General features: G+C 41.8%; 1 protein-coding gene and 1 long non-coding RNA gene across 4 annotated transcripts in view; one reads left to right on the forward strand and one right to left on the reverse strand.

Annotated features, from left to right (window-relative positions):
* Positions 1-18,537, forward strand: part of PLPP4 (phospholipid phosphatase 4) — an 88,807-nt gene that overhangs the window by 21,899 nt on the left and 48,371 nt on the right. For both annotated transcript variants that reach the window (XM_081912853.1, XM_081912852.1), the window contains exon 2: positions 11,090-11,198. In XM_081912853.1, coding sequence (XP_081768979.1) covers positions 11,090-11,198 — 109 coding nt within the window. The remainder of the gene's footprint in view (positions 1-11,089; positions 11,199-18,537) is intronic.
* Positions 1,364-18,374, reverse strand: LOC309370775. Of its 2 annotated transcripts, XR_014168682.1 has the most exons (4): positions 18,166-18,374; positions 6,656-6,762; positions 5,005-5,308; positions 1,364-1,422 (listed from the first exon to the last, which is right to left on the reverse strand). It is a non-coding gene; the product is annotated as an uncharacterized lncRNA (long non-coding RNA). The 2 variants fall into 2 exon arrangements; XR_014168683.1 differs by lacking the exon at positions 1,364-1,422 and having other exon boundaries at positions 4,735-5,308.

Below are 18,537 nucleotides of genomic sequence, written 5' to 3' on the forward strand. Positions count from 1 at the left end.
GTATCATTGGACTAGGACAAAGACAAATCCTTCTCCACTGAAATTCCCTTTTAAAAGTAATTTATTATTTCTACTGATTTCCTTAAAGTATCTCCAGGGCACAACCATGAATTTTTCATGTTTGAAACGATACAGAGTCAGGTTCCACAAAGAAGCAACGTTGTTAAACATTCTGAGGTCACTCCTACTTATTCATCTGGGATACCCAGGAGAGGATGTGCACGACAAATTGGTGTTTCATTGGGAAGCTGATTTTAATAAATAAATGCAAGCGAGACAGACTTTCTGATCACTAGTCCAAGTTTGCCAGAAAATACAGGTGTGTTCTAATAACTTTTTGTTTGCCAATTAGTAGCCCAGTGCAATTTAGTTTCTATAATATTTCCCCAGCATTTGACTCAATAGGGCACAGTGGGTGCTGATCTACCGTACTTACACCAGTGATTTCTGTAAAATTAGCTCTTCCCTTCCTCCCGAAGGAGAGGAGATAAATAAATAGTGCATAGCTTGGTAACTGCTCCAGGCCTGTGGAGTCAGTTGGTCAGATGGACAGTATAAAAAAGCAATTTCCATTTGACAGAGGAGGAACACATTATTGAGATGTTGTAAGGAGCTCATCCTACTCTTGATTAGGACCCTGGCAGAGACACATGCCTGACTGGCACGTTATCTCCCTCCTGGTCGATCGTTTGGGAGCTTCAAAATCTTTCTTCAGCCCGAACATCATAGCGACCGATGCCAACAGACCTTCGGCACACTTAGGGATCCGCAGAGTCTTTGCAGCTTGCGTAACAGACCTCAGCAACTCAGCATTTTGGCCAATCTACTTTATTTACATATAAACACACACGGAGCACTGCAACATGGCTCCCTCTCTCTCTAGAATCAGACAGCAAAGAGAAATAACAAAGGACAATAGTCCCACTTCACAGAATAAGTAACACAAACATCCTGTCTCCATCACTTCCCACTCTGTGGAGTCAAAACGTACACCGTCATGTGATAGACAACAATCCCATGACTGCAGGCATGGCGCAGGAATTCTAACAGATGTGACTAGCCAATGGGTGTGTTATGCATTTGATCCATGTCCATCAAAATTGGAGGTGAATTGTAGCCATTTATCTGCTCACCCAGGTAGGATAAGGGAGCCACAGCTTTGGACCCTTTTATTCTCTTTGAGTTTTCTAAAATTTTATATATGTGTTTAAATAGACAAATATATATTTTGTTTCAATTACTGTATCCTTTGTTTTAACTTTTGCAAATGAGACACTATTTCTGGGAAGGGGAAGCTACTTTGAGAGTTAGAAAAGAAGTGGATTCACTGTTCCAGTGCTGTTCCAGTGAATTAGAAGTGATAGCCTTTATTACAGTTGAGCTTGCTCCACACTAGCTTTCGACAACTATGATAAAACCGAACTGAAACAAATGGAAATTAAGAGAAAATAAATGGAGGAGAAATTGCTCTGGCTTGAAAAGAGGAAAGGAACAATTCAAGATCCTACCTGAAAGGAGGACCTAACTAATTAAATACAGTGGTACCTTGGTTCTCAAATTTAATCCGTTCCGGAAGTCGGTTCCAAAACCAAAGCGTTCCAAAACCAAGGCGCGCTTTCCCATAGAAAGTAACTCAAAATGGATTCATCTGTTCCAGACTTTTAAAAACAACCCTTAAAACAGCAATTTAATATGAATTTTACTATCTAACAAGACCATTGATCCATAAAATGAAAGCAATAATCAATGTACTGTACTATAAAATAGATGATTAAAAAAAAATTCCTTATCTGCGCTGATGATAGTCATTGTTTGGATGGGGGGCTTTTATCCATTTCTGCAGTCACTCACTGATGCACTCACTCACTCACTCACTCACTCACTCAGTCAGTCAGTCAATCAATCAATCAATCAATCAATAGCTGAACTGGGTTCCACACAGTCACAAAAACAAAGTGAAAAAGCCTCAAAAACAAAAATGCAAAACAAATAGCAAAAACAAAAGCACCAAACTTAATCCATTCCAGAAGTCCATTCAACTTCCGAATTTTTGAAAACCAAGGCGCAGCTTCTGATTGGTGCAGGCACCCTGGAAACAATAGCTGACAACCACATCAGATGTTTGGCTTCTGAAAAACGTTTGAAAATTGGAACACTTACTTCCAGGTTTTTGGCATTTGGGAATCAAGGCGTTTGAGGACCAAGGTACCAATGTAGCCAATTCATATCTAATATGAACAGGAAACAACTAATTGAAGGGCTACAGGCTTCAAAGGTGCTCCTTTTCTATGAGGCATACTTTAAAATAACTTACAGTATAAAATTGTGCAAGTCAATGCATGTTAAGTTCCAGAGATTTACTCCCAGAGAACTGTGTATAACCAGGGATGTGGGTAGCGCTGTAGTCTAAACCACTGAGCCTCTTGGGCTTGCATATCAGAAGGTTGGCGGTTTGAATCCCCACGACGGGGTGAGCTCCCATTGCTCGGTCCCAGCTCCTGCCAACCTAGCAGTTCGAAAGCAAGCCAAAAAAAGTGCAAGTAGATAAATAGGTGGGAAGGTAAACAGCATTTCTGTGCGCTGCTCTGGTTTCGGTGTTCCGTTGCCACATGACCCAGAAAAACTCACCTGTAAAGTGAGATGAGTGCCGCAACCCCAGAGTTGTTCGCGACTGGACTTAACTGTCAGGGGTCCTTTACCTTTACATTTTAAACTGTGTTTATTGCCATAGAACTTTTACTTGGACTCAGGTTCCCAATATTTCACCACTGGGCATGCCCCCCAGTCTTGGCACCCACTAAGGCCTTTGTTTGTTGTGGTGGGTGCCCATTTTTTGGAAGCGGGTATTGCCTGCTTTTTTGAGGTACTCTTGATCATTTCTTAGATTTCTGAATGTGCCCCTGTTCCCAGAAGATTTGGGGACTCCTGAACTTGAGGGTGGGTGTTTTCAGCTTCTTCTGAGAAAGATATCTTTGGTTACAGCTGCTGCACTCACTGTCTTTGCATAGCGATGTACTATTTTAGCATTGGGCTGTACCTGGAATGCGCTTTTATGTTTTGAATATCATTTGACTTGCCATTTAGTTTTGATTGGGCTTCCTGGATTCTTGACCCATGCTTTACTACCTTTGTCATCTAGACTGCCTCCTACTGCAAACTATATTATCTATTCCCAATAGTTGTCATTACTGCTGTCTTAATATTTGGTCTGGTTTTGGGTTTTTTTTAAAGCAATCCCTAATTACAGTGTGGCTAAGAATAAAAATGAGATACTAGATCTGTTCATTTCTGAAACGAATTTTAAATTCTTTGCATGGTGTGTTTGCTGAATATTAAGAACCCTCTGTCCCTTAGGACAATCAAAGGCAATAGAGGCTCATGTTTGCTTTATAGACTGTTAATCAAAACTGAGAGTAAACACTGCATATTACTTTGTTCAGAAACCTATCATGCAGCATTTCCCCTTTACGACACAGAAGCCAAAATTTGATTTGCAATAGTGTTAACAGCCTGGTCAAACTATAAATCTTATGGTTTGCAATAAGCCTTTGTAGTGCATGAACACAACAAGTATACTTGATGAACATTTGTTGAAGTGTGGGGGAATTCAGGATAATTATTGATGCTTTCAATTATTTAGATAATTGCATTCTAGACTTCAGTGGTTTTTCAGAAGAACAAATACTGCTGTATGGGTAGGAAACCTGCGGCTCTCCAGCGTGGAACCTACACACATATAAAAAATGCTGTGGAAATATTTTTAAAAAAACGTTTTGAAAAATACATTGAATTTGGCATAGCTGACTGTGGCCAACTAGTGTCACATTTGTACATTGCACTTTACAACACATTTAAAATGTTTTATTTGCACCTTATATCTGGGTCCCAGGTCTTGTTTGTCCTATCAGTACCAGCAAAAATAGCCAAAGGGTCAGGACAGGGAAGGTGTAAGTCACCAATTTTCCACCCCTGAAATAGAATGTGTTGCTGGAATTTAGTTTTTTTCTTCTCTAAGGTCTGGCAAGCATCTTTCTCTCCCCATGCTAAATCTATTGTCTTCACACCCTTCCGATATATATCAGGAGTGAGGAATCTCTGGCCCTCCAGATGTTGGACTTCAACTCGCAACAGCCCCAGCCAGCGTGGCCAATGGTCAGAATTGAAGCCAAACTGAGATATCTACTAATTGATGATGACCCCCTAAAATCACTCATGGTTGCCAGATTCCTGATCAGCATCCTATCCCTAAAGAAGAGAAACGGTCTCCTGTGTGATTCGGATAACCCCTTTAAACTATGACCTATGTTTTAGGTGATATCACCATTGTTTTAAACCATGATCTATGTTTTGGGCGATATCACCATTGATATCCTTGATTAATTTATGAGCAGAGGGCGATGTATAGGTTAAAAATTTATTGTAATGTATGATGGTGGTTTTTGCTTTTGTTTTGCTTCGGTTACTGTTTGTCTTTTGTAAGTTTTGGCGATTTTAAATTTGGAGGTTTAATATGTTGGTATGGGAAACTGTCGTGTAACAGGCCAATGGCCGTAATAAAGATCAATCCAATCCAATCCAATGGTCAGAACCGATAGGAGCTGTAGCCACAGATTCCTCACCCCAGGAAAATATGAAGGCGGCAGGGTAGGCATGGACAAAGCAGTCTCTTCCTAAGCTATGCCACTTTTACACGTGCACACTCATAGGTTTGTTCCCTCCAGTTTTCACATGCCTGGAGGAGAGTGAAACCTAATGGATGACTGCATTCCGATCCATGCATTAGGCCAGGAGATGTGGGTCAGGACAGCTTCTAGTGGAATCTACAAAACATGAGCTCCTCAAACATCCTTTGGACAGGGATCCACAGCAATAATCGGTGTGATGTGTCTCCCATGCAGCTACCTTGGGAACTGTCCAAACAGATTCTGACCTTAAGGCCATTTATATGAACTGCCTCCTCTGTGTGGGGGCTATACATACAGAAACCATAATGTGTGCACTCACATAAGGATAGTCCTGCTGGATCAGGCCAGTGGCCCATCTAGTCCAGCATCCTTTTTCCACAGTGGCCAGCCAGAGGCCAGTGGGATCCACAAGCAGCACCCTGAGCTCAACATCACCTCCGCTGCTGCGTTTTCCAGCAACCAGCATTCAGACGCAGAGGAAGACTGAAGCCATATGGGTTAGTAGTCATCGCAGTGGTTCGTTCAGCAATCATCCTATGGGCTTCTGAAGCTGGTCCATACTCTCTGCTCCATTGAATCTGTTACAGTCTTTATATATTCAGCAAAGAAGGCAGAATGTTGCCCTGTAGAAGTGGGGGACATTGTCAATGCCAGCTTAATATTTTGGTAATAGCATTCTGTTTATTTTATTGCACCCTTCAGACTAATGAATTGCAACTGTCCTGAAACCAGCCTCCCTGCTCTGGGGAGTCTTTGCGCTCAAATAAAAGCAGTTTATTTGAGCAGCACAACTGGTCAGCAACATTTTGTTCTGTTTAATAGAATTCCTCCAACTTCCATGTGGTAAACAGGATGACAGTGATAAACACCGGCATTTGTACTTATCTTGCCTCACCAATGCCCCTGACTATCAGCTTCTGGCCTCCTTTTGGGTTGGCTTTGCATCAAAGCGGCAGTAAGGAATTTCATATCAGTCATTTATTTGCAGAGGAACTAGAAAGAGGTTCAAAAACCTTTTTTTTAAGTGGTATTTTAAATATGCATGAAGGTGACATAAAGTTTATTTTGTGATGCAAAGGTTCCTTAACGTTTATGGTGGTTATTTGCAAGGCATGAAAGGTGAGATTTAAGTAGTGAAATAAAAGGAGGGAATTGTTGATAATGTATTTATTCAATTTATTGAAAAGCCTTTAAATGAACTGCTTAATACTTTTAAAAATCTCTAAGTAGATGTGGGTGGGGCTTTGGTCTAAACTACTGAGCTTCTTGGGCTTGCTGATCAGAATGGCAGTAGTTCGAATCCCCGCAATGGAGTGAGCTCCCTTTGCTCTGTCCTAGCTCCTGCCAACCTAGCAGTTCGAAAGCATGCCGGTAGATAAATAGGTATTGCTGCAGCGGGAAGGTAAACAGCATTTCCGTGCGCTCTGGCTTCCGTCACGGTGTTCCGTGCACCAGAAGCAGTTTAGTCATGCTGGCCACATGACCCAGGAAGCTGTCTGTGGACAAATGCCGGCTCCCTTGGCCTGAAGTGAGTTGAGCACCACACCCTATAGTCGCCTTTGACTGGACTTAACCGTCCAGGGATCTTTTACCTTTTCCTTTACCCCAGAAGTAAAGAAGGCTTGCTCCACATCTTCCATGAGTGGAACCTCTATTCCTCCTTTTCCTTATGTCAGGAATGGGGAAGCTGTGGTTTTCCTGGGGTATGTGGACTACAACCTGGCAATTGGCCATGCTGAGAAGCACCCTTTGGTATGGATGGAGGAGCCATGGGCCTCCAGATACACTTGGACTCCAGTTCCCATCATCCTTGGCATTTGGCCAGGGCTGATAAGTCCAAGTGCATCTGGAAGCCCATCATATCTCCTTCATTCATACCAAAGGGTGTCTCTAAAAATGGAGTTCTTCTCTCTATGATGGAGTCCCTTGACTCTACTTCTACTTCCAAATTTGATATCTAGCCTCAATACCTGCAAACATGTTCATTCCCATCCTTTAGAGTCTCTCCTGTTAAGATCATCTCCCTCAGTTAGCCTTGCTGTACATCCTCTCACAGATGGCCTCACTTTGCAGGTGGCTGTGGGAGGAAGGTAGGTTTGAGAAACTTGTCCTCTAGAATGTTCTTAGGTTAAATTTGTGGTGATATCCTTTTGAGAGGCTTGCTATATTCTGGAGGTAAACTCTCTGGGAGGTTTATGTAAGAACGTGCAGCCTCAGGCAGATGGAGACTGAGGCTGGGTGCATTGTGTGAAGTAGCTAACATGAATATGATGAAATAAATGCTAAAGCTACCTTCTGATTGTTAAATAATTGAAACATCAATTATACGGAAGAAATCAGATATCTGTCCTCACTGGTTCATCTAACAAACTTATCCAAGCCTGTCCTCTAACTATGGTCTGGGTCCTCCAGCAAAGCATAAAATAAAAAGCACAGAAACCCAAACCAATTTTTATAAAATGTGGCAATCTTGACTTCCCATGGTTTTTCTGAAAACTCTGTTCTCTGGGAAAGTCTTATGAAAAAGCACTAAAAGTCAGCAAATATTGTTCCATTGGCTTATTGGCACCTGTGTCATAGCTTTAGATTTGAAATGTTTGCTCATAGCCTTCAGCAAATACACATTTCTATGCGAAACTGTACAGAAAAGGGCAAAAAGAAAGAACACTAGGGTAAGTATTTTGTTTCTGATGACTGATATATAGCTGGCAGCCTACATATGGTATTCTGGATTGGAGATTCTGGATGAAATACAAAGACCTTCCTATTTTCATTGAAAAAAGGAAAAAGGCCAGACTTTCCTTTGTGAAAGTCTGGTGAAATATGTCTTTGGGAGTGATCTTTGTTTGAACTTTCCTGAAGGAACTCTGGTGTGTGAGTGTGTGTGTGTGTGTTAATGAGGAGAGGCAAGAGACCCTTCAAACTTATGAAAACTCCTTTTTTTTTACTAGAATTCCAAGATCCACCAACTGGAGCCGGGTGCAAAAGAAATAAAACCTGCCCAACAACAAATATTCACCTATACAGTGGTACTTCAGGTTAAGTACTTAATTCGTTCTGGAGGTCTGTACTTAACCTGAAACTGTTCTTAACCTGAAGCACCACTTTAGCTAATGGGGCCTCCAGCTGCCACTGCGTTGCCGGAGCATGATTTCTGTCCTCATCCTGAAGCAAAATTCTTAACCCGAGGTACTATTTCTGGGTTAGCGGAGTCTGTAACTTGAAGCGCATGTAACCTGAAGCGTATGTAACCTGAGGTACCATTGTACAATCAGCAACTTAGCACATACTCAAAGATATGTTCCTCTTCACTGATCCTGCAGATGCAATAACAACTGACTTTGCCAAACCCATTCTTTGGGTTTCACAATTTGATGGCTGCTTTGGAAATGTCTTCTGGAAACTGCTGTCTGCACTCCTGACTCTCTCTTGCTTAGGGCTTGTTCACATTTCCACCAGTTTTGGCTTTGCCCTGCTGCTTGTCCCAGGAAAAACCCACCCTTTAGCACTAAATCAGAACAAAAGGCAATTTTGTGGAAAATGTGATTGCTATTGGTTCCGATTCAGTGCTAAATGATGGGTTTTTCTGGGGAAAAGTGACTGGGCAAACGGAGATGTGATTAAGCCCAAAGTTCCAGCCACATCTACAAGGTTGCTACATCATTAATTAATACTGTGATATAGCTATTGCCATAGACTTTCGATCCCTGTGAAGTGTTTGGCAGAGGGTGTTTGTTGTACTAAGGGTTTCACTATAGGACTTCCAGAGCTCCTCCCCCTTCCAGTGACAAGAAAAAGTAGAGTAAACGGCGCGTGCGCGCGCACACATTATAGTTTAAAATACAAAGAAATACATCAGTAAAAACAAAGAATCCATCAACAGCATCAATAAAACAGAGGAGTGCAATGTATGTTATGAGCCAAGTTTGCACCTTCCGAACAGCCCTTTGCTGAGGGGGGGGGGCAGGGATTGCAGGATAGGTGATATTACTGAGAAGGCCCACTAATATAATTCATACACTACAGCAGAGGTTCCCAAAATGAGGTCCATTGACCACCAGGGGCCCACAAGCTTCATTCAGGCCCCCAGTGATGACTTCGGTATCTAGCACAGTGCACTACAAATGCTTAAAAGGAGGCAAAAAAGTGGTCTGCCGAGACCTCCAATAATTGTTCTGTAGAGTTTAGGAGCCACTGTACTACTGAGTTCATATATGCACAAATGTTGACAAACAGCATGAAATACATCTGGTCTTTTAATGGGAGGGGGGCGGTGCTGTTTTGTTTTTTGGATTTGCAGCCGGAGTTTCTTTTTCTGTTGTGACTCTAGTTGATTATTGTTCGCTTTCATCAGGTTAATTTGCCTGTTCCCTCCCTCCCCCGCATGTGGCTGAAAGACATAATTTGAACATTTTACATAGACGGAAGAGGAAAGGTAGAAGGCAGCAATCTGACAGTATTTAAATGCAGTGGATTTGGTTGCTGTGACTACATTTACTTTTTCTTTATAAAACAAAAGGTAACGCAGGCCTGAAGAAACTGGTGAGCTGGCATGCCAAATGCAGCATGCATTCGAGCATGTCAGATGCATGACAATGCCTCACCCTTTGCCTTTGCATTCCCAGAAAGGTAGCAAACCCAGTATTTTGAATGAGTCTTTGGGTCACGTTGGCTTGCTGGGACAGAGGCTGTGCAGGCCAGCCTGCTCAAAAACGCTTCTGAACACATCTTTTAATAGGTTTTTCACCCATCCAATGCAAGACTGGGAGGTGGGAAGGAACGAAGAGATCACAGGTGGGGAATCTCAGCCCCAGAGGGTGAACGTAGCTTTCCAGGGATTTATAGAATTCAGTCCAGGCCATACCACTCCAGGCTATACCACTCCAGGCTCCCTTTGGCCCTGGAGCTTCCTCTAGTTATTTAACCTGACTAGACTGTGTCCCTCATCTGTGATAATAGCTCTTGATTGCTTGGATAGAGAATGAAGAATTGTGTCTGTTGGGCCACACCCACTGTTGCTGCGCCTGCCATTGGTTTGCAGATCTGAGATTCATGAGTGTGAAGGGCTGTGGCTGCGTGGCAGAGAATCCATTGCCAGCATCTCTAGATTGGCCAGAGCCTTGCCTAAAACCCTGCAGAGCCATTGCCAGTAAATGTAGACAATGACTGGGCTAGATGGACCAGTGGTCTGACTCAACCTAAGCCAGGCTCCTGTGTTTCTATGTGTGGCCATTTGTGGCAGCTTTGATAGATGTGTGCCTCTTGGGGGTAAGTTTACATATTATGGTTGCCCTGTGGAAGCTTTTCAGGTAGTTCCAAGTACAGTAGTACCTTGGTTCCCGAACGCCTTGGGAGTCGAACGTTCCGGCTCCCGAACGACCAAAAAACAGAAGTGAGTGTTCAGTTTTCGAACGTTCTTTTGTAAGCCAAACGTCTGATGGGGCTTTTGTGGCTTCCGATTGGCTGTAGGAGCTTCCTGCAGCCAATTGGAAGCCGCATTTTGGTTTCCAAATGTTTTGGAAGTCGAATGGACTTCCAAAACGGATTCCGTTCAACTTCTGAGGCACAACTGTACTCTCTAAGGCCAAACAAAAGGGAAACAAGTGGAGGAAAAGGTCCAAAATATTATATTGCTGCCCCACAAATTTTGAAAGCAAGAGATTTCTTCAATGGGACAATCCTCCTTAACAGTTTGGCAAAGGAGGAAGCTAGAGTACTATATTTTTGCAGGTTGCTGATGAGGAAGTTTGTTATTTTCCAGAGTGTGTTGGGCAACAATAAAATACTTCAGGCGTTTTGTCTCTGACTCATTGCTCCAAATACTGTCTGTCACTGCTTTGTAAGTTTACCACATAACTTAGGTTTTTTTCTTCATGCTGCTGAAATCTTTTCATTTTGGACAACAGTGGTGTGAGGAAAACTCCAGCTTGTATGGTATAAGGAACTGGAGATATAAAGCAGAGAGTGGAGTACCATTCATGTAACATGGCTTCCCCTTCTTCTACTTTTCCGGCGAACTGTAAAAATCTGCTCTGGAGAATCCCATAACCCATTTTGAGGGTGTACAATGAGAGGTTGCTGTGGGTAGGAGGGGACGTTCCATTGCACAAGTGCAACAGCTTCATTGGATACAACTCATAATATGTATTCTGTTTTCTTAGTCTGGTTTTATTTTGCTATGTCTTTGTTTGCATATTGTAATATAGAATTCACCCTGGACTCTAGAGATGGGTAAGGGTAAGAAGGGAGATAAACAAACATTTTCTGCCTTGTATTTGCTTGCGCTTGATTAAACAATGTCTCTCTTTCATTATGGCAAGCGGGAATCTCCCGTGATGTACTTTTTGAGGTCTCTTGCTCCAGGTACATGGTGAAACAATGTGTTCTTTTATTGTTTTGTTTAGTTTTACAGAATTTTTGGATCCATTCCAGAGAGTTATTCAGCCAGAAGAGATCTGGCTCTATAAAAATCCTTTGGTTGAATCTGACAACATACCTACACGCCTCATGTTTGTAAGTACTAGAGATTTAATGATTGTTTGACGGCTGTGTGAGGCTTGTTTGATGACTGTGTGTTAGCTAAAGCGAAACTGGAAATGAGTGCATTTTTAACAGAACAGTTATGTTCATAGGCTGCAGTGAGAACATAAATGGAACATGATATTATTTGCATGTTGGGGTGAAGTACAGTATGACATTTCTTTAAGCCACCCTGTCACAAATTCTGATTAATTGATGTTCTCATTTTATAAATTGTTGACTGCCAGTCAAATTAGGTTTGTTCAATTTATATATCACTCCCTCTCCAGAAGTTCCAAAACTGATTTACAGCCAAAGTGTGTATATGTGTGTGTGTGTGTGTTTTACAAGAGCATTATTTGAAATAGATTTAACCATACAATCATTGGTGCTGTTCAGATGCCCAGGAAATAGAAAAATGCCTGCTTGCAACCGAAATGGTTGGTGCCAGTTTGCTTTCCCTGTGTCAGGTAAACATGGATCCCAAAGCCTTTTAAGTATTGATGTAATAGTGGTTGTAAATCAAAGCAGGCTTCTGGAACTCAAACGGTTGCTGCTAAACACCCATCTCTTGTTCAATATCCACCACATCTCCCCAACTTGTCAGTTTCATCATTGCCATCTACGCTTCCTTGGAAGAGTGAGAGGAAAAAAGCATCCTTGCAACAGTTAGCCTGATGGTCTGTCTAGCCTACTGTTCTGATCTTTTCCCAGTGCAGATGGCAGTAGAGTAATTCTAACAGGGATTGGGCCAGAATGCTAGAGGGTTCCCTGCTTTTCTTCATGGACTCTGTGCCATCATGCTATCTGGCTTTCCAGGCGATATTACCAAGTCAGTTTGGTGTCTTAAGGCTGGAGGACCTTGCTGTGTACTGCAAATCTGTTTGCTGAGGGAGATGACAGCCCATATTGTATGCACCACATGCATTTGCCATGTGAGATGTGGGACTGCCATAAGTTCAGCGCCAGCCAGTAGGCCTGAAGTATATAATTGTTTTCAGCAGCAGTGGATGTATTGAGCAGGCAGGCTAGCTTTAATTTTTTTTTGGTTTGACATTGCTCAGACAAGTTCTGCAACATGGATTCAGTCCTCTGGATTCCTATTGAAAAGGAACAGAAGTATTCTGTGCTCCTTAACCTTTCATGAGGTGCATGCATAGCTGAGGTTGCTGCAAAGGATATACATGCAGGGCCAGCCCTACCATTAGGCAGAGTGAGGTGATTACCTCAGGTAGAATATATGCCAGGGACAGCCCTATAGCCATTCATCCTGAATCACCACTCATTCTGTTCTGTTAGAGATCAGAGCTGAGTGCACCATGTAGCACTCTCCTCACCCAAAAAACACCATAGCCTGTATGGACAAGATCCTGTCACCAGCATTGAAGTAATATTGAACTGCCAATCATGTTGTCTTCTGTACACAGAATGGCTGGCACTATCTTGTCCTTTACCTCAGATGGCCAAATGTTTGAGGTCAGCTCTGCATGCATATGGTTTTTTCATGGCACTTCTCTCTTTAACAAGCACAAGTTGTCAACTGGGAAAAGATTAGGCCTGTATTTGGGCCAAGCCCTCCTAATACATAGTGTGCCCCTCACTTCTGGCATGGGCCATAAGCATTTTGTACTTGGGGGTCATAGATAGGTATGAATCTACTCTCTGATTGGAGAGGGAGGTAAAATCTTGCAAATTCTGTATACTGCTGTGTTGTTCTGCACTTCAGGAGCAAAACATGGCTTCCTTTCATTTCATAGCAGTAAGGCTGCCCAGTTGTCCACTGACTTTTTTGTTTAAAAGGAAAAGGGGGGATGTTTCAGTTCAGCAGTGACCTATTAAAAATATTATCCAGGAAAAATATTATCCAGGTGGCCCTAAATGAAAATCAATATTTTTCAGCACACACACTAAATCTTATCTGATAGTGGGTTTTCCTGAAGTAATGAGAGGGCATGAAGTGCTTTTCTGGAAGGTTTGTACAGCTCTGTATCTTTCAGCTGCCAGGATAGATAATGAATGTGCTTGATTTTAAGAAGGTCTTGCCCATGAAAGCAACCACTATCCAGGAAAATGTCACTGGCAGGACAGAAAACATTACCTGGAATTATATAGAGGAGATCTCATCTAGGCTTATCTTATGGATTTTATTCTGAGGAGAGATAATAACTTGTAAAAGACAACCAATTAGCATTGGCTCTTGAAGTGGGGTGGGGAGTACAGAAGAATGTTTTAGAGTTGCACACCATAGCATTGTATTTATAATTACATTTTATGGGTGTGCATATACACAAAGTACTCTTATTCATTATGCTATTATGAGTTGGTTGCTGTCAGGGCTAGAACTGACCTTGGAGTTAGAAGAAGAAGAGAAGAAGAGTTTGGATTTGACATCCCGCTTTATCACTACCCGAAGGAGTCTCAAAGCGGCTAACATTCTCCTTTCCCTTCCTCCCCCACAACACACACTCTGTGAGGTGAGTGGGGCTGAGAGACTTCAGAAAAGTGTGACTAGCCCAAGGTCACCCAGCAGCTGCATCTGGAGGAGCAGGGAACCGAACCCAGTCCACCGCTCTTAACCACTACACCACACTGGCTCTCCACATTAGGCGACCTTAGGTGGCTAATTCGTAAAGATGGGGCTTTGCTATAGCAGTTAATGGAGGGGACAAGCATGCAGGGATCTCTTTTGCTGTAAAATAGCATAGTTAAGACAAAGGACAGCAAATCTGATACTATATAAGGAAAAGAAAGGAAGATATGTAGGGGAAAGATGGTACAGGTCACAAAAAGATTTAAGGTAGTTTACCATTGATTGCTTTAACTGATCTGATTTTTAATATTTCTATGCCCCTTTTTCATTCAGATGAGTCCCAAAGTGGCTTACAAACAATAAATAATAAGAATAAGAATATGGAACATCACAAATATAGCATAAAGCATGTAGAGTAACAGATCATCAGTGAAACAATTGCAATTTATAAAACTCTGTTAACAAAGCAACAACTAAAAAAAATAAGCTGAATGTCACAATCACAATTAAAGCAAAAGTCATGCCATATATGATTAATGAGTCAACACAGCATTTACAATTTATAGAACAGTATTAACAACATCAACAAAATAGCAACCAAAAGATAAACTAAGCACTGCTTAGTTCATACACCCCCCAGAGGGGGGAGGATTTTTGAGTGGGAAAACTTCACGGGGAAGTATTGAACCTGCTGCTCTCAACAAATTGGCAGTGTTGCTCTACAACTACATTTCATTAAAGGGGGGGGGGGGAGATCAGGGAGCTCTAATCATGAATGTCCTGCATAAAGGGAAGCCCATCAAAATTATCAGGACCGTTATGTGACCGTTATGTGTAGCCCATCCCCACATGGCTTCTTCCTTTTTTAATGAAGGAAAAGCACCTGGACAGCCAACCACAGATCTACTGCAGTAATGTGTAGTTCATCCCTCAGGCAGTTTAAAGAACATCAGAGGGAAATGTTCTGTGAATTCCCACATATATTAATAGGAACTCAGGAGAGGGCATTGTGGATGATTGCTGGTGGCTAGGAGACCTGTTTTAACCTGCTTGGAATACCTTTTGAGCAGCTTTCTTTATTGCAAGGGCAGCTCCACACTTCACGTTACTGAGGTCATCTTCACAAATCATGGTTGCTGCAGGAAATGCTGGTGTTACTAGTCTCATATGCATGCACATGCTAGGCGTGTGCAGTAATCACATGATTAGCCTTGTATCTGTAGTATTCTATTATTTATTATTATTTACTGGATTTATATACTGCCCTATACCTGGAGCGGTTCTACAGCCCAATGTGTTTCAAATCTGCTCTGTGTCATTCCAATTTGATTTGTTATTTGGGTCCCAGTCAGATTGGTTAAATACAAAGCTCTATTTTGGCCCTGTTGGCTATAATGTGGAATCTTAAAAAGGCTATAACTTTTCCCTCTTTACACATATGTGGTTGACATTTGCTTACAAAGGAACCCTTCCTGAGTGGATTGTGCCAGCCAAATTTCAAACAAATTTATTAAGGCATTTATGTGTTGGTGTTTTGTATTTTTTAAAAAAGACTTAGCCTCTTCTATTTTCTGCCAGAATTGGATGCTCTCTGAAGGAATGAAGCCTGCCAAATTTCAGAAAAATATGTGGCAGCGATTTCCCTGCAAGGGCAGACATTTACCATTTGAGGACGAGAAAATAGCAGACACATTCCCTCTCTCACATTGTTTTGGGCAATCATTTTGAAAACTGGGGACATGAGGGAACGTTCATACATGGTGCCTGGGTACCAAAGCCACAAAAGTCTGGAGAAATAGGTCCACTGGCTATTGTGCTCAGTGATTTCACCTTTGCAGTAAAAAAATCCCTGAAAAGTTAGGGTTTTTTCCCCTCATCACTCTTCCTGGAAGTACCCTCCATGAAGAAAAAACAAAGTGCTATGATTCTGTTTGTAAGGGGGGGAGAGAATGATTGGGGGAAAAGCAGGTCACCCCCATAGTTTAACCCAACCACTTTTGTTCTGCTTTCCCAGCCAAAATTATAAGGAGGAGGATCTGTGTGTTTCCTTCAGCATCCCTCCTCTAAATAACTTTGATTGGAGTTCACTGGGAGAATAATTCACTGTGATTAAAAGGTACACCTGCTTGTCAAAACAAACAACCCAACTTTTTCTTTCTTGGCTGCTTGACATTTCCCTAGTCAGCTTCATTTCATTTCTCGGGAAAGCAAAGTAAGGCAGTGGGTAGGGAGCTGAGAGTTTGACTTTATGTACAAAAAAGGAGGAAAAGGCAGCAGAGTCTCTCAGAAGTTTGGGAACTCCCTGATCCACCTTGACACGACTTGTTAACATGGATCACCTCACGTTATTCATATAAACACACAGAGCCGATGCCACACCGCTAGTATACGCAGCTCAGAATCCAATCTCAATTATATACACAAACACAGGTTGCTTAAAGATTTATAGCATTAAAAAATATGATTTATAGCCATTGTGGAAAAGCTAACTCACCAAATGCATTTATCCAAGGGATAATCAAAGACAGGCTCATTTGTCTGAATGTGGTACAATGCAATTCTTTATACAAATAAGAGACCAAAGAGGCAGAAGTTTCTTCCCCCTTAACAGCCTGCAAACATTCGGAATAATAATATTTTTTTTAAAGATGCACGCACATGCATCTATGAGGTTCTCATGTGTCATGTTGAATATGGTAACTGGATGGTAAACACAGGTGCAACCTTGTGATGTGTGGAGCCTACATAATTGCAGCAATGGAGAAGGCTTCCAGAACTTATGTATAAGGAAAGTCTTATACATGCATATCTGGGAGTAAGTCCTATTAAATGCAATGAGACTTCCTTCAGAGGAAACATACATAGGATTTCACTGTAAGTCTTGTTCCAACTAATTGGGCCTTTTGAATTTAGACTTACATTTTATATCGTAATGCCATCTCAAGACAAAAATAATCCTTTCTGTGAGAGTGGTAGGAACAAGTTGAAATGATGAATGGTAGCAGTGTCCCAGCACTAATGAAGCTTATGAGGCTTGTGATAAGAGTGATGGAAGCTGTGGGCAGTGGCATATTTCACAGCAGACAAGGCCCCGTGAATTTCCACTTACCAGACCTCTGGACTGTAAATCAGCCCATTCCCTTATTTTTTGGAAGCAAGAACAGGAACACTGTCAATTCTTGGAGAACTGAGCCCAAGTAGAACCCCCCCCCCCCACACACACACATCATGCCATTGCACAGAAACATTGTGGCTGAAAAGCAAAAATCTCCAATCCCTTTGTTAACAAGGAACAGAACATAAGAATATAAGACGATCCTGCTGGATCAGGCCAGTGGCCTGCATCCTGTTCTCACAGTAGCCAACCAGATACTTGTGGGAAATGAGCAAGCAGGATTTGAATGCCGGAGCACTCTACCCTCCTGTGGTTTCTGGCAACTAGTCTATATGCTTCTTGAAACTCTCAAAGAACACTTAATAGGTCAGTGAGAAAGGACTTGCACTTGCAGAAACCATGCTGGTCCTGCTTCAGCAAGACTTGTTCTTCTTGAACATGCCTTGATAATTTTATCTTTTATAATGCTTTCTATCAGATTTCCCACATGAGCTGCTCTTAAATTTCCCATATCTCCTCTGGATCCCCTTTTTATTAATTGGTGTTACATTGGCCAGTTCTCAGCTATACAGACTGATCTTGAGGACAGGTTACATATTTTCATTAGAAAACCAGCAATTTCAAATTTGAGTTTTTAAAGAATGGATGCCACCTGGATCTGGTGTTTGGTGATTTTTATTTTTTCTGTTAGGCTGAGAATATCATCTCTTGTCATCACCATTTCCCTCAGTTGCTCAGACTCCCTTCCTGCAAAAGTTAGTTCAGACACTGGGATCTGCGCTTTATCTTCTGTTGTGAAGGCACATGCAAAGGATTCATTCAGCTTCTCCACAATCTCCTTATTCTCCTTTAGCATACCTTTGACTTCCTTTCCATTAGAGGATCCAGCCCCTCCCTAGTCAGCCTTCTGCTATTAATGTATTTAAAGAATTCTTTTATTGTTGGTCTTTTAGCATCCCTTATAGTCTGCTTGCTCCCCTCTCCCCAAAGTAATAACTACCTGACTCTGCCAGTTAATTACACTGGCATCCTAGTGGTACCAGGGCCAACAACATGGTTGCTTTTAAAACAACAACAACACTAGGTTGGATTTTTGTATATCACTAGCATGAAAACCTATTCAAAGCAATATGAACTGCCTTGACATCCTTGTGCAAACTTTGCTTTGTCTATGGCAGCAAGGAATTCCTTGCTTCCTAGGAGAATGCAAAAATCATACAAGCTAGTTTACTGTTTAACTTTGCAACAATATTTTTATAGTATACTATCTATCGGAATAGATCCTGATGCTGCAAACATTTAGGTGCATTACATACCAGGCAATAAATCCCCACATCAAGGATGCATGGAAGCTCATGCTCAAGCCTAAAGAGACTACTGATTTCCTTTCTGTCTGCAGTTCCTTATTCACACCAAATGCCACTCTGTCCCATGCTTTCCAGCTTGTGTTGGGAGGAAACCAACCATGAACCTTGCCTTAGAGTTTATCCAAACCCAACAAACAACAAAATGTAGCCAATGTTTGTGCTTGGCTTACTGATTCTGGTTTGTTGGAGAGAAACAAATCATGTTCCCTGGGTTGGACATAATACTTAACCAGGGATCATGGCTTATTTCTCCCTGGTGTGATTGGGAAGTAGTGCAAGTACCCAGTTTGGTGTGCTCATGGGAAACCATTAACCATGGTT

This window comes from Podarcis melisellensis (genome assembly GCF_964234715.1).
Source record: "Podarcis melisellensis genome assembly, chromosome: 5".
Taxonomy (NCBI): Eukaryota; Metazoa; Chordata; class Lepidosauria; order Squamata; family Lacertidae; genus Podarcis; species Podarcis melisellensis.